The sequence below is a fragment of the Drosophila sulfurigaster genome, chromosome 2L (genome assembly GCF_023558435.1).
Source record: "Drosophila sulfurigaster albostrigata strain 15112-1811.04 chromosome 2L, ASM2355843v2, whole genome shotgun sequence".
Lineage (NCBI taxonomy): Eukaryota > Metazoa > Arthropoda > Insecta > Diptera > Drosophilidae > Drosophila > Drosophila sulfurigaster.
The window spans coordinates 26,049,111-26,064,811 of NC_084881.1; the positions used below are offsets into that span (position 1 = coordinate 26,049,111).

General features: G+C 38.2%; 5 protein-coding genes across 5 annotated transcripts; all 5 read left to right on the forward strand.

Annotated features, from left to right (window-relative positions):
- Positions 1–1,845: 1,845 nt before the first annotated feature.
- On the forward strand, positions 1,846–4,317 carry LOC133841222 (ERC protein 2). The gene is made up of 6 exons (XM_062273579.1): positions 1,846–1,981; positions 2,039–2,344; positions 2,406–2,563; positions 2,623–2,877; positions 2,939–3,149; positions 4,201–4,317. The coding sequence occupies exons 1-5, from the start codon at positions 1,891–1,893 to the stop codon at positions 3,062–3,064; spliced, it is 936 nt and encodes a 311-aa protein (XP_062129563.1). The 5' UTR covers positions 1,846–1,890; the 3' UTR covers positions 3,065–3,149; positions 4,201–4,317.
- A 204-nt stretch (positions 4,318–4,521) lies between these two features.
- On the forward strand, positions 4,522–5,434 carry LOC133841232 (cuticle protein 7). The gene is made up of 2 exons (XM_062273591.1): positions 4,522–4,655; positions 4,708–5,434. Exons 1-2 carry the CDS (start codon positions 4,644–4,646, stop codon positions 5,152–5,154), a joined length of 459 nt encoding a protein of 152 aa, XP_062129575.1. The 5' UTR covers positions 4,522–4,643; the 3' UTR covers positions 5,155–5,434.
- An 832-nt stretch (positions 5,435–6,266) lies between these two features.
- Positions 6,267–7,021, forward strand: LOC133848857 (uncharacterized). The gene has a single exon (XM_062284570.1). The coding sequence runs from the start codon at positions 6,291–6,293 to the stop codon at positions 6,912–6,914; it is 624 nt and encodes a 207-aa protein (XP_062140554.1). The 5' UTR covers positions 6,267–6,290; the 3' UTR covers positions 6,915–7,021.
- A 1,318-nt stretch (positions 7,022–8,339) lies between these two features.
- LOC133850504 (adhesive plaque matrix protein) lies at positions 8,340–10,628 on the forward strand. Its single transcript, XM_062286629.1, has 2 exons — positions 8,340–8,501; positions 9,142–10,628. Exon 2 carries the CDS (start codon positions 9,142–9,144, stop codon positions 10,483–10,485), a length of 1,344 nt encoding a protein of 447 aa, XP_062142613.1. The 5' UTR covers positions 8,340–8,501; the 3' UTR covers positions 10,486–10,628.
- Positions 10,629–14,530: 3,902 nt separating this feature from the next.
- Positions 14,531–15,672, forward strand: LOC133846575 (larval cuticle protein A2B). The gene is made up of 2 exons (XM_062281558.1): positions 14,531–14,835; positions 14,898–15,672. The coding sequence occupies exons 1-2, from the start codon at positions 14,827–14,829 to the stop codon at positions 15,336–15,338; spliced, it is 450 nt and encodes a 149-aa protein (XP_062137542.1). The 5' UTR covers positions 14,531–14,826; the 3' UTR covers positions 15,339–15,672.
- Positions 15,673–15,701: the final 29 nt, after the last annotated feature.

The window sequence follows — 15,701 nt, forward strand, 5'->3', positions numbered from 1 at the left end:
CTCGACTAAATGTGGCACGACGAATTCCTTAATACCCTCTAAAATAATGATTAACAAAAAGCATAATGCAAACGTTTTAATACAGAACATCGTACTTTAAACGATAATGCCTTAAATATATCAATTAATTATACACTAAAGATAAATATAAATCTAATATATAATAACTAATGTAATGTAATGTAATGCAAATGCATTTTAGTGAACCGCAACTGCGTAACTAGTTAGTATGTCTATTATTTTAAGTTAGTGCGTGTCTTTTGCATCCGTATGTGCAATTCAGAAAGAATTCTTTCATAAAATGTATTGTATCTTTAGAATTCTGTTTGTGTGATTTCTCATCTTGATTCGCTTAGTGCAATTCCTGTATTCAATTAAAAATATTTAGATTAAACTGAAGCATAACACAACACATAATATACCCTAAGTTTATACACCATGAACGCCAGAAAGGAAGAGCGTAAGAAATCCGTGCACCCCACAATAGATATATATAATTATACAAATGATATACATATACATACATCTACATTTACACATACATAGATATATATTTGAAAACAAAATGGATTTTAATCACACAGTTAGCTGCGTAACAATTAGGTGCGAGTAAATTACACATACACACCCACACAATAACAACAATACCATGAGTAGAATTTTAAGAAATGCATATTTTTATTTAGAGAAAATATTGATATAACTACAACAAGAAATGAATGTAATAATATTATATATGAAATGAAAACATGAGACTATTGACAAACAAAATAAATAATATATGTACTAGACAATTCCAAATGTGTATTTTAAACAAGATTTTTTTATCATCAAAGTGTCAAAACAACACTTCAAATTCAAATTTAACGATCGCGCGCCTTTTCACCTTCTTATCACACTGCAAATCACACACACACACACACATACATCCTCATACGCGGTGCGCTTTGTCAACAGCTGAGCTTTCAAGCTGTCTCGCTCTTTCGCTTGCACTCAGCATGCAGTCTACTTTGACGCCCGCTCGTTCGCTCTCTTGCTACCGATTTATGTTCGCCTGGTACGAAGGGAGCTTGCAGACCTGCTTTTGCGGACTCGTCGCTCCGCTTTTAGTCACCCACGCATACTTACATGTGTGCACTCGCACACACATGTGATCGCAGTCAATTGTGCTGTGCATTCACACTACTATAAATGCTGTTCGCCTGGTAGAAAGGGAACCTTGCAGACCTGCTTGGCCGGCTTCGTGGCTTTGCCCGCACACACCTACGCATACACACACATATGGATGATCTCAAATTAAGTTGCCGTCAATTGTACTCTTGCTAACAATTCTGTTTGCCTGGTATTATTTCTGTCGGGTGGACTTCCATTGCGCTGTCAGAACTTGCCAAATATGGTATGTTTGGTTTTTTATTCAATGGAATTGTTATAAAACCAGCCATTTATTTATTGTTATTATTTTAATTTAAGTTAATTTTCATCCTCCCATTTATGGCGCGCTTCCAAATTTGAATTGTAAAGCTGATGGTGTGACCGCATGCATACCATACCATAATACCAAATACTGTGCACTCGACACTACAGCCTGTGCAGTATTTTAAAATTGCAGCATTAGCCAATACTTGAACTGTTGAAAGCTCTTAAAGCTCAAATGGTTTCTGCACCAGCAAATGTAAATGACAATGCAGGGCTGCAAGTCGTTGTTTCAAAAAAATATATAAATTGAATTAAACGCAGTATGTTTAATTGTACTTTATTTATAGAAAAGTACAATTAAAACTCACTATACGCTAAATACAACGCGAAGTGGCAAATACAAATACAAAAAAATGGCAATAAATTGATATCTTATCACATTCTACCCTAACTGATAAGCTTAACGGTGCCCTTATGAGTAATAGCAACAGTCGGAAATCGTACACCAACATGGAGAGACCATCCTCGTCCGCCATGCAGATGCTCTACGCGGAGCTGGCAGCAGGTAAATAAATATAGCCAATATTAAGAAACACAATAATATAGAGTCCTTGAATTGCAGTGAAATCTCAAAATACTCGCCTCGAGGAAGAGAATCTATTGCTGCAACATAGATTGAATCGTGTGTCCACCGATCAACATACAAATTCCGCAGTGAATGTCGAGGCCAAGATCAAGGCCTTCCAAATGGAAGAGGAACGTGATCGCATATTGGAAACCTTGCAGCTGCACAAGAAGAAGTATAATAAGTTGCACGATGCCTATCTGGAAAAGGTGACGCGTTGCAAGGCATTGGAGGAAATGTTTAAAAGGCAAAAAACACTTACGGGCTTGGTTATGAAATCAGCAGTAGACCAAAGGAATTCAGGTGAGTCCAAATGCTATACAATTGATGTCCAATTGATGTTCATGATTGATTTGTTTAATAGAACAGCAATTGCTTTTGGAGAAGCGCCGATCACAGCAACAAAGTGAGCAAAACAATGCTGCAGAAGTGCAGCAGCTACAAGCGAAGATCGCAAAGATGCAAAAGGCCTTGGACGAGTCTTACGACATCATTGATGAGATGGACTTTGAGCTGGAAAGTGTACGTTTACAGATTAGTATTTCTTTGGCTAAAACTAATAGTAAATCATTTACTTACAGGTTGATTTGCTGGAGATGCAAAATAAAAACTTACGTGATGAGATTTCGGCTTTAAAGGCGCAATTAGCGACGGCTCCTCCAATGCCGACAGATATCGACGACCCACCACCAAAATATGCGCCGGCAGATCCTGCAGGTCTCGACGCACATCGTGACTACCGCCGAAAGGTTGCGTCTACCCGCGACAGTGAATATTTCCTGAAAAACGACGATGCCGATGCTGAAACACTGGAACGTGCCGCCATGACTCATAGCGTAAGTGTAAACAAAGGATTATCGATTGTTACGAAGATAAGTTAATCGACTTCGATTGCAGCTGGTTCAAACTGTTGAGGCAGAAAGCAATTGCCTGCGCCGTGAGCTTTTGCGTTCGCGTTATCGACTCTCCATACGTGCTAAATTGGAGAAAGAAGAGGAGGAGGAAAATCAGCAAGACGACTAAAAGTGCACATTAATTAAACTGATTGATTTACAAGTTTTTATAGTATTAAGATTATAACACATAAGGATACATGACTAAATACAGGGTAAGCAAACATCTGCTTTCAAATTCCAAAAAAGTGTTGTTTTTTCGTGACAACAAGTTGAAAAGCTGTGTCACAATTGGAACTTCGTTACACTCCATTTTTTTTTAACAGCTGCATTGTTGACCTACAGTGCAACTACAGTGCCGTCTCGCGAATTTATCAGTGTAGTGCAAATGATATTGCAAATGGAATGCAAGTTTGGAAAAATCGATCTTATTTCGCACTTAGACGCACTATGTTTAACCCAGTTATGAGCAAGTTACGCCTTACAAGTGAACATACCATTTGTCTGCCACATGTGGAGCACATATTACATGCCAGCGGTAGCTGCAGTAGCATACTGTTTAAAACAAGAAAATAAAATAATTAATAAAAATTGCAAAGTATGTATGTGGCGAGAACGTGATAGCGCGTAACCTGAATTTGATTTTTAAAGCATCAACATCAAATAAACCAAACGCCGTCTAATGGCGATTAATTAAAATATTTGTTAATGACTTCAAACAGGTTATGGCCGCATCAATTAGCAACAGAGGCACGCTCTGGAGGATCCATTCAGCTAACAGCACACGACACAATGTGCCAACATTTTAGTGAAGCAAGTATTTTTATGATCCTTTTGATCGCATGCGATAATTTATGGACATTGCGCAATGTTTGCATGCGATAAATTAGTGTGACAACGTTGATACCTTTAGGTATGCTGCTTAGAAAAGCACTTGATGATACCCTGTAAAAAATTAAAAGTGTTCAATGTACAATCTGCCAGCGAAATAATTATTTTTATTATCCTTTTGATCGCATGCGATAATTTATGTAGATTTCGCAATGTTTGCATGCGATAAATTAGTGTGACATCGTTGATACCTTTTGGAATCTGATGTGTGCTGCTTAGAAAATAACTTAAAGATACCCTGTAAATAATTACAAGTGTTTAATATGTATTTGTTTTGTAAATAGTGTGGTATTGGATATAAGGAAAGTATTAATTAATATTTATTATCTGATATTTGATATATTATTGAAAACTACCCATTTGCTTTCTTTCTAGGGTATACTCGCATGCATAAACTTTGCAATTAGCCAACTAGATGGGCCCATGCACTTGTCTTTTCTTTTTGGCCAACTTCAATCAGCAGTTGTCGCATTGGTTTTGACCAACACTGCACTTAGCATATTTCATGTTTAATTATTTTTATTTCATGGCTCACTTAATGAGCGCGTTCCAAATTTCTTGTCGCTCGCATTTGGGAGGCACTCGAAAGAGTTGCCACATGATCAACCAAGAGATTGAGCCTCTGAGTGCCGGCTTGTTGCTTGAGATTGAGCTTGAGATTGAGACGTTTAGCAGCAACGCTGTCGTCGTGGGGGCTGAGACTGCGTGAAGCATATAAAAACAGCGAGGACTACATAGATTAATTATAACGATTTCGATCAGCATCGTGTTCAGTTCTCCACTAAAAATCAACAGCTCTCAGCCTTAGCCTATAAGCAATGATGGGAAAAGTAAGAATTCCTTTTTTCGCAAACACTTTTTAAATTTTATCCTCACCTACAGTTCAGCTATCTGTTCTGCATTTGCCTGGCGTTGACTGGCGCCGTTTGGGCCATTGAGCTGCAGCCGGAGCCGGATTATGGACCAGTTGCCTACGAGTTCCACTGGGCTGTCAATGATCCACACACCGGCGACATCAAGAGCCAGAAGGAGACACGCAAGGACGATAAGGTCGAAGGTCAGTACACGCTGATCGATGCCGATGGCTATCAACGCATTGTGGATTACACCTCGGATGCTCACAACGGATTCAATGCTGTCGTCCGCCGTGAGCCGACAGACATTAAGATTCCGCTGCCGACCATCGAGAAGAAACTGATTGCCACCAAGATTGTGGCCCCGGTGCTTCCTCTGGTTCACTATGCTCCCAAGGCCATTCTGAAGACCCAGGAAGCACCCGAGGGTAATTACGTGTCGGTGTCGGGACCCACGGCTCAATACAAATACTAGAAAGCCATCTCAGCGAACTGATCATCTCACAACATCATGAACTGAGCACAAGAACGAAGAGGAAGGAGAGATGAAAGTGGAAGAGGAATATCTCAACGGTGCCAACCATTCGCATTCCCAACTCGCAATCGCATACATCATAATATCATACGTTTAAGTTATATACATACATTACTTGATATCACACACACATTGTAAAGATGCATCACATACATACTCTTAATCACATGCTTACATCATAAATATGCATAAAATTACATTGAATCTGTTCTGCACAAGAACACAAAAAAAATATTGATGAGTTTTCTTTTGGATAAAAAGATCTTCATTGATCTAATGAGGGGAAAATTTGATTAGATCTATACAATGTTAAAGAATCAAAAATCTCCAGAACACTCTTTTGTGCTACCTATAAATGGTATAAGAACTGTGATTATTTATTTATCTGGAAGTATGTCTAAATCTCAATCAGATTAATTAATTCAGATTTGGAAAGAAATTAGAGAAATTAAAAAAATCATAGTTCTTATACCATTTATATTATATAGTGTTCTGGAGATATTAAGTCTTCAACCTTTTATAGTTATTAATACTGCAACCTCTAATTAATTAATCTGACTACACACAATCTTTCTTAGTAATTTTGTATTCTATTATAGTTTTAATTTTGCCACTTATTGAAATCTTCACACGAATCTCCAGAGATTTGATAAGTGACAACTTAAATTTGAGAACAGTTGATCAGAGATTTCCGTGACGCCAGCGAATGATCGTATCATAATAAATGTGTAAGCAGTCATAACAAGAACCCATTGAGATCACCGTTGAGACAACAATTATAATGATACGAGTCTGTAGTACTACTCGACTCATCTTGCACTCTCTGTGGTAGTTCGTATGTGATGTGTCATCGTTAGATAAGCTGCTCCAGAGATAAACTAATGCACAATCTGCAGACGAGACATCGCGAAGACTGACATAGAAGATCGCTAATCTCACGTAGTGTTCGCTCTTCCATCTCTTTCTGCAGAACTCTATCTCGATGTCGGAGGGGGGCGCACGTGCAACGAAGACGATGCTTCTATTGATGGGGCAAACAATTTTGGAGGTTTAGTTGTGGGCTGTCTGCACCGAAAATGCAACGATTGATGGCGTTGTCTTGGCCATGGATCAGTAACAAAATGATCGACGCGTTGACGACACGACAACGCCAACGATGCGCTGTAATCGTAATCCTAATGCTAATGGCACTAGGATCTATTGCATCAGCGAGAGCAGCAACGAAGGAAGCCAACTGGCCTGAGCCACTGCACCAATATGGCTGGGATACCAAGGAGCTGAAGAACAAGGTGCAGCATGGCGATGTCACCACTTTTGAGCTGGGCACACCCAACTATCAGATCCTCAATCCCGAAGATGAGCCGGAGTTCATCACCGAGGATCAGCCGCATTATCGCGAGATGCTGCGACGCTTGACCAGCTCTTCGAATGGCACCGATACCATCGACATGGCCATGCCGGGTGTCGTCTCCAGTGTCAGCGCCAGTGCCGCAGCTGGTGAGGATTTACCTCGCCGTCCCAAGTGGGAGAAGCTAAGGAAACGCAGCAGCAATCCCGATGCACCCAAGCACATTGAACAGCAGCAGCAGCCAGAACTCGAGATGGAAGCTGCGTCCCTCGACAAGCGAAGCATTCAACCCAAGGTTCAGATCTACGCTGGCGCCAGACCGTTTCAGACTCGTATCGCCAATCTAAGTTAAGAGTCATCTTAATATTTATATTTATAGTTTATACTAAGTTTATTCTTGGTTGATCTTGACCCTTGAATCAATTAAACTTCAGCTTCAAGTCTTTTAAAATTTCACAATTGGAAACAGATTAACATAAATGATCAAGAAGAAGATAAAAGATCAAGAAATTCACAGCAAAATTACTGAAACTTTAATTGTCGCAAGCAATTTCAGCTTTTCAAAGTTTTACCTATACATATCTCATTCTAATCTTTTTGGTATTTTTTACTGTTTTTATTTAAGTTAAAAACATATAAAATATTAAAATTGTGGAATTTGATGAAAAATAAAAATTATGACAAAAATTAAATACGTTGGACCTTTATTTTCGCATCTATTTATTCATCTATTTTATACATATAATTTAGAAAAAATAATATGTAATAATAGAAAAGAATAACATAAGACTTGAAGAGTTGTAAAACCCTTTATCTTATACATGATCTTTACAGGATTAAAGCTAATTCAATAAATGAATAATTTGTTTTCAGAAATTTTATATTATATTGTATTAAGATGCATAATATTAAATTATAAATTCTTAAAAACATATTTTACTTCAACTTAAATTTATTTTTATATTTTAATTTACAATCAATAAACTTGAACTATATCATTCGACATTAAGTCTAGACTGCCTCCAGACAGCTATAATAATATTTCTCTTTTTAATTATGTTTTTTTTTTATTATTTATTAGGGACGCAGCCGGCCAAGTCTGCTGAGCTGAAAGAGAGAGTCACCATGGAACGTGTGCAGACCGACGAAAATGTTTCCCAATTGATAAGTTAATCGGGGGATTGATAAGTTGTATACAAAGTAAACAAAGTAAAAACTAAGAAGACAGCCGGCAGACAGATGCAGACTCAGAGACTTAGGTGAGAAGAACCAGAAATTATAAATCCAGTGGGCACTCAACGCTGAAACTTCAGACACAAAAAAATTGTCAATGCGTGCAGAGCTAGAAAATGAAACATGAATTTGGAACTAGAAGTGGAAGTGAAACTAGAAGTGGAAATGGAACGCGAGCTGGAAGCTGGAAGAAGTGATGAGCTTAAGCATATTTTCGTCTCGCTCTCGCCGCCCACAGTTCGTTATCAGCTGTTGTGAGAAGAAATGCATGAAATTCTTTTCTTTTACGGAAGTAGCACGACAATAATTGCGATTGTCTTGATGAGTTGGTTATGTTCAAGTGTTTGTGTGTGCTCACAACTGATATTGGTGCAACAGTTGAGCGTTGGCGTCTCTCTCTCCCTCCCCTTCCCTTCCCTAACCCCCTTGGCAGACCCACAAAGCTAGTACGAGTATTTGGAACGTGATGAGGGCAACGCTTCCGCGACCCATTTGTAATATTTTTGCAAATAGCTCGCAGCTAGCAAAACGTATTTAAGAGCTATTCAGCAAATTGCATTAAAGAAGTTGCACGCGACCAACAAGACGACCAGACCCACAGTCCAACAGCCCAAAAGCCAAATAGCAACAACACAACAACAACCACAAGCAGCAGAGCAAAGCAACCATCACACAATCCACACAACGAACGAAATACTGCTGAAAGGTAAAACAATACGATACACTTGCAATACACAGTCCAAATACCCTTTTGCATATTTAAATATCTTATATCAATCAATATTATTGAGAGCTAATTGATATTTTGGGATTTTAAAATGCTCCCATTCAGCTTTGATTCCAGGTTATTATCAGAAAATTTAGAAATTTAAATTTTTGCACATTTTTATTAAAATGTATTAGACAATCCACACAAAGTTTAAAGAAATATAGCAAAGCTTTTACTTTTAATTAGTTATCCTACAAATATATATAGAAGATTTCACGGTAAATTTTTAACTTTATGAAGTCTTCAACAAGTTAATCGATTTCAATTCATTTTCATTATAATAGGAGCTTTATATAGTGTCTAAATATATTATATCCTAAAAATGTGATTCATTTTCCCTTATCAAATCCAATTTAACAACAAACGATTGAAGAAACTTTCGAAATTTCCAATTTCCTCTGTACACCTTAAGACCTTCCTCAAGCTGTCACATAGCTAGGCAAAAAAGTAGTAGACCCTTTTTGCCAGGGTATAAGAGAATTCAGTCAAAGTAGAAGCGACACTAATCGATGGGTTGTTCGAATTGGGAATTGAGCACATTGACCCGTATTTCATAATTGCTTTCGTATTATTTCAGATGATTGTGCGGAACACTTTGAGATTCGCCCTGTTGGCCTTGTGCCTTGCTAGTTTAAGTCGCGCCCACTTCCCGGAGTATTGTGCAGAGTGCGAACAGGAGATCTGGGAGCAGGTGCCATGCAGTGAGATTAGCACCTCAACCAGTGCACCGCCCACCACAAATGTGCCACCCACGCGTCCCAGCACAACAAGCAGCACCACAACCGAGTTGCCCATCATCACCACCGAGCGACCAACTCCACCCACAACGACCACAACGGAGGAGCCCGTGACCTCAACTCCTTACCTCAGCACACTGCCCTATTACAGCACACCTGCTCCGGCTTATCCCACCAATCCTTCGACCTACAAGAAGTGCTACTGCGAATGTAAGCTGGGTTGCAAGGAATTCTGTCGCAAGGTTTCGGTGGCCAGTCCCAAACAGCAGATCTCGCAGATTACCTCAACGGGTGACTATGCACCAGGTGGTCAAGTGGAGTACACACACTCGCATCACAGGAAATACTATCCCAAGTATGCGGCATCCTCCAGACCAAGACCCTACAAACCATACCCATTGGTCTATAATGAGGCAGCATCGGCAGCTGCTTCCGCGCCAGCTGTGAACAACATCAATGCACCCAACTATACGTTGGAGGAGCTTGCACATCTGCTGAGCACAGCCTACGGCACCAAGAAGGGTTATCCGGCGAGCAATGCACCATCCCAGGAGCAGGTCTACTACTCACCCTCCCCACCGAAGTATAAACCGGAGTATAAACCTGAGTATAAGCCGGAGTATAAACCGGAGTACAAACCCGAATATAAACCTGAGTACAAGCCTGAATACAAACCCGAATATAAACCCGAATATAAACCCGAATACAAACCGGAGTACAAACCGGAGTACAAACCGGAGTATAAACCGGAGTATAAACCCGAATACAAACCGGAGTACAAACCCTTGATCAACAAAGTCATCGCTGTAGCCGGTCCCAAAATTAGAACCGCCGCCTCAGCCGTTGTCTCTGGAGCTCGTGCCATTGCCAAGGCCAAGACGCCCTACAAGGAGGTGGTGGCTACCTCAGCGCCCGTCTACGACAGCACCACATCGTATCCCATTGCACCGCCAGAACCCGAGCCAAAGCCTTATGCGGCACCAGAACCCGAACCAGTTGCAGTGCCCCAAACCGAAGCGTATCCTGCACAGACAGAAGCCTATCCTGACAAATCCTCATACGAGGCACCCGAATCGAATGCCATAAAGTCGGGTTCACCGCCATCTTCCTCCTTCGATCTGGCCATCGACAACTATCTGAAGGACTTTGGCTATGGCAACCAGGTGCGAGACTTGGACTACTAAAGAGGGATTACCAAACATGGAAAGGCCTTCAGTTGTTACTAGTTGTTATTAGGTTTAGAACTAACTACTATGACTTGAGTTGTAGCTAAGTTGGTATACAATAAAATATATACCCAAATATATACCTATATGTGTGTGAAGGATTTATTTTCTTGATTAAGACACAGTTTTGTGCTGGTGTGAATATTTTTTAATTATTGTGATGGGTTCTTTTACGATAAGAAATCGTCTGCTTACCATAGAGCGTGAAAATAGTCTTTTAGACTGAACGTGAACACTTCAATTTCGCCAGACACTTAAACTTCTGAACTGGTTCAAAATTGGGAACTAGTTAAAAATTGGGAACTAGTTTATCTTGTAAGGTTTTCTGTACTACTGATTATAATATTAATGTTGAAGAGTTTATTACAAAGGGCAAATTACAAATATTGTTTGGCATAAGTTTTCTTTGTACCAAGTTCTGATTCCAAAAAGAGAACTAGTTCATCTTGTCAACTGCTCTTCACGTACTAATAATACCAATATTAATAATGTAGCTTCTTTTAAGGGAACCAGAATAGATTATGAAATTGAAAAGATGAATTCCAAATACTATTTGACTAAGGGTTTCTTAGTTATTGTTAAGTTTAGGCAAATACAATAAATTCTGAATAGATTACGAATAAAGAACTAGTTCACATAGCGAACTCTTTCATATTTAACACACAGTGTTGCGTATACGCCTAGTTGTCCACTTGTGTTAAACTACTTTCGCCCCTCGATAAATCAATTCATTACAGAGGAAATAGCTCGATCGTCTGACCTCTAGTTAGTCTCTTTGACACACTGAATTGAGTTGAGCTACAGGTTACAAGTACTTTGCTACAAAGTAACAGCTTAATGCCAAATAACTGCCACAGCAAAGTACGAAGCATGCAGAGTGGACACTTCAAGAGTATAAGTGTGTGTGTGTGTCTGCAAGTGTGTGCGAGTGTGTGTGTGTGTGTTGGTATCGAGCAATCTACAAGAGTGTACATGTCGCTAAGTAGACACAACTTATTATTTATGGAGTCTGCCGAAATTTATATGCGAGAGCTCGAAATTGAACTCAAAGTCGAGCTCTCGAGTCCGAGTCTCTAGTATTGTATGTTGTTGATTGGGTTGGGCGACAACCAACGACAGCGGGCGTGCCGCGGCTGCTTGCAACTGCCAACTGCAAACTGGCAACAGGCCACAGCATCGAAGCAGTCGCTGCAAAGTGCGTGGACAACTCGACGAGACGACAACGACGTCGTCGACGACGCCAAATGCAATCGTAATCTTGTTCTAAATGAATGTGGCGCAAGATACGCAAACGCAACGGGGTCCGCTTATTACTTCATATCGAATTTACCTACGTGCCGCGATTTGGGGACTGCCTTTTCACTTGCCACACAGACAGAAAAAGGGGCATAGAAAATACATAGAATTTAGTTTAGTTTAGCTAAAAAAAATTTGTGAGCGAAAAGCAAAATATTTTATTTTTATTTAATAAGTATATCGCATAATAAATATAATAAATAACTATAATAATAGAAATAAAAAGTAATATAATACGTTTAAATGTTTTTTTTTTATTGAAGTATATTGAATTGTTCCTAGTAAAACATTTGAAATTCATCATTTGAAAAATACATTAACATGGTTGAATAAATGACGAAACTAACCAACTTTAATATTCATTGGGTAAATAACTTATTTAAAAAATGCAAAGTGCATTTAATATTATGTTTTTCTGAGAACAAAGTTAATAGACCACTTTTTCATTTCCATAAAAATAAAAGACTAAAAAGAAGTTGCAAAATATATCGAAGCAAAGAAAACAAAAATTTAAAGAATGGTTCTTTTTTATATTTTTGCATAATTTTTTTTATTGAAGTACATATATTGAATTCTTCCTAGTAAAACAATAAAAATTCATACTTTAATTTAAGTATATTAATTTAATGTGATAAAATAATTGACAAAACTAACACACTTTCATATTCAATGCGTAAATTCATTACTCAAAAATATGCAAAATGCATTTAATTTTGTTTTACTAAGAAGAATCTTGAACACTTTTATAAAAATCTAAGGTCTACAAAGTAAGATACAAAATATATCAAATAAAATGTTTGGGTTAACTCTTAAGAAATACTTTTTCTTTTCAGTTTAGATTTTTGTTATTAATTATATTAATCGAACATTATCCTTCGTATGCATTTGATTTTTCTTAGTGTACTTTGCCACTTGCCAACATTTTGTCTAAGCCGTTTGTCAGACTGCTCGGTTGTCGCATTGATTTCTGCGCCAAGTGCGAAAGGTGCGTGTATTGAGTTGTATGTGTGTGTGTGTGTGTGTGGTCTGTGTTGTGTGTTGTGTGTGGCGTGTGGGCAGCACACGCACAACACTCCATCCCTCTGGGGCCACGCCTGGTGAACTGGTCACCAATATGGGACTGCGCCTTGTGGGGCACGCGGACGGATGTTGCAACTTGCAACTTGCAACGCAATGCGCCTAATTAATTAAGTGGAAAAACAACCAAAGCTCGTCGAATCGTTGAATCGTCGAAGGCTGTCTGAATGTCAATGTGCAATTTGTTTGCGCTCTTGCTAAAACTCCAAGAGATCGAGATGTCGAAAACCCAGCCGAAACTTATGGCCACAATTGACAAATTCGGTCAAATTTAGCATCACATTATTTTAATTATTATTACTGCAGTGCGACTAATTGGTTAAAAGGTGTATAACGAATTTATATTTATGGTTGATTACTACGACTTAATTGTTAATAGTTGGAAAAGAGTGGAAGTAAGATAAAAGCATATTTCAAAAATAGTTTAAAATGCAATAATGTTGGTAGAATTTCATATATAAATTTAATATATTTTGTCACAGATACTTTGCTTGTTAAATATGAAAATATTACCAAGTTTTTACTAAATATTGTTTCTATATTTCAATATTCCGAAATTGGGAAATTTATTTTTGTAATAAAACCAAAATAAATCCATATTTCAATTTAATATATTTTATCATAAAAGGTTTGTTTTTCAAATATGAAAATCTTGCCAAGTTCTTACTAAATGTGGAATTATCGAATTATTATTATAGAATTTTTATAAGTTGAGCAAACCTCTTTGAGCCATTAATGTTAGCACAGGGCATTTTATTTTTATAATATGAAATATAATACTTCAACTAGTTTTCAGGTTTTGGCCTAATTCCTTAATGTGTTTTGCAATTATTTGTCAAAAAAACAAATTTTATAAATTAGAATAATCAATTATGTGAATCAATCGACTTTATAAATAAGCAAATAATTTTGTAATTATTCCTTGACATTTTTTTGTTAATTGCAGTAAATTAATAAAATCAAATTGAGAAGACTAAGTGGTGTAATAAATAAATAAAATAAAATTGCACATACATACATACTCGTAATGAAATAAATTACTAAAATTAGAGTCGATGAATGATTAGCTACTGTTATTATTTGTTTATTTATTGGGCTAAATAAATCAGTTTAATCAATAAATAAATTTGTTTTTAGTTAATTAATTTGATACCTAGTTTTTAATAAAAAAAAATGACTAAAATTAGAATCGCTGATTGATTAGCTGCGGTTATTATTTGTCACTTCAATAAGTCTAATAAATAATTGAAATTAATGAGTTGGATTGCAAAGCAACAATATTAAGTAAGAATTTAGCAAAATATTTATATTTAAAAAATAGACAATTTATGGCAAAATATTTTTGATATTCGTAATACGAATTTCGTATTTTGTCACAACTTTCACTTGCTCGAACTTGATCAAGTTCATTGCGTGAATGGAATGTGTGGAGGTGAAAGAGGTAATATTTATTTTTTTGTTTGAATACTCGAAACACTCATGAATAGTTGTTTGAGTGTAATAAGCTTATCCCTTGACTGATTGATGCTTAGGACAAAAGTCCAGTAGTTCGAGTATGTGCAAAAAAAGTGGAGCAAAGTGAAATCAAGTTTGTTTTTTGACAATTTATTTGGTGTTTTGTTGGGTGGTAATAAAATTATTGGCAATCAATGCCGACAAGACAAAAAGTAACTGTTTTACATTAGCTGCATTCCGGTTCGAGTTTGAGTTCGATTCGGTTTTTGGCTTCAGTTTCGGTCAGTTTCGGGTTGGACTAATCCACAAACAAACTTAGAGATCGAGATGGAGGTGGGGCATTCGCTTGGACACTTTTGGCGAGTATAAAAGTTGCGTGCCGCAGAATTGGAGACATAGTTCAATCGAGCCAAGCGATCAAGTCAAGTCCTCCACTTCATCCACTCCAAACCAAACCACAACACTTCAAAAATGTTCTCTGTAAGTTATTAGTTGATTCTACGAATATTCCTGTCTGATCCTTTTAAAAATCTCGTCTTTAGCTCGTGTCAATCTTTGTGCTGGGCGTTGCCGCTGCCGCTGCCATTGAACTGCCATTGGGTTCCATCTATCATGCTCCCGCCGTGGCCATTGCGAAGCCCCTCCTCAAGACCGTCGAGGTGGAGGCGCCAGCTCACTACGATTTCAGCTACTCGGTGCGCGATGATCACACCGGCGACATCAAGAGCCAGACGGAGTCACGCAAGGGTGATCAGGTTCAGGGTCAGTACACTCTGATCGATGCCGATGGCTATCAGCGCATTGTGGATTACACCTCGGATGCCCACAACGGTTTCAATGCTGTTGTGCGCCGTGAACCTCTGGGCCACAAGGTGATCAAGGCTGCACCCATTGCCAAGCTGGTTGCTCCCATTCCCATTGCCTATGCGCAGCCCAAGCTTCTCGCTGCTCCCGCCAAGCTGCCACTCAGCCTCTATCACTAAGGAATCGAACCTCGAAGGGGCCAGAAAGAGAGAGAATCCAAACACTGATTTCATCCATTGCATTGACGACCCATCTCTGAACTGAACTGCTCACACTCAACTCAACTCAACGTAGAACTTTTTTTTTATTACATACTTTCCAAGGATCACTTTTCTGTACTCACTCCTCATGCTATCTTTTCTCCAACCAAACAAAACACATCAATCCCTTTGCCAAGACTCTTTGCACCCGATCTTCATATACATATGCATGCATATATTAGTCGGCGTGTCTCCTATGTATTATACTATATTACGATTATGTGTAAAAGGAAAGCAATAAATGCATTTTTATAAAACAATCATTGTATTAATTATTTAACA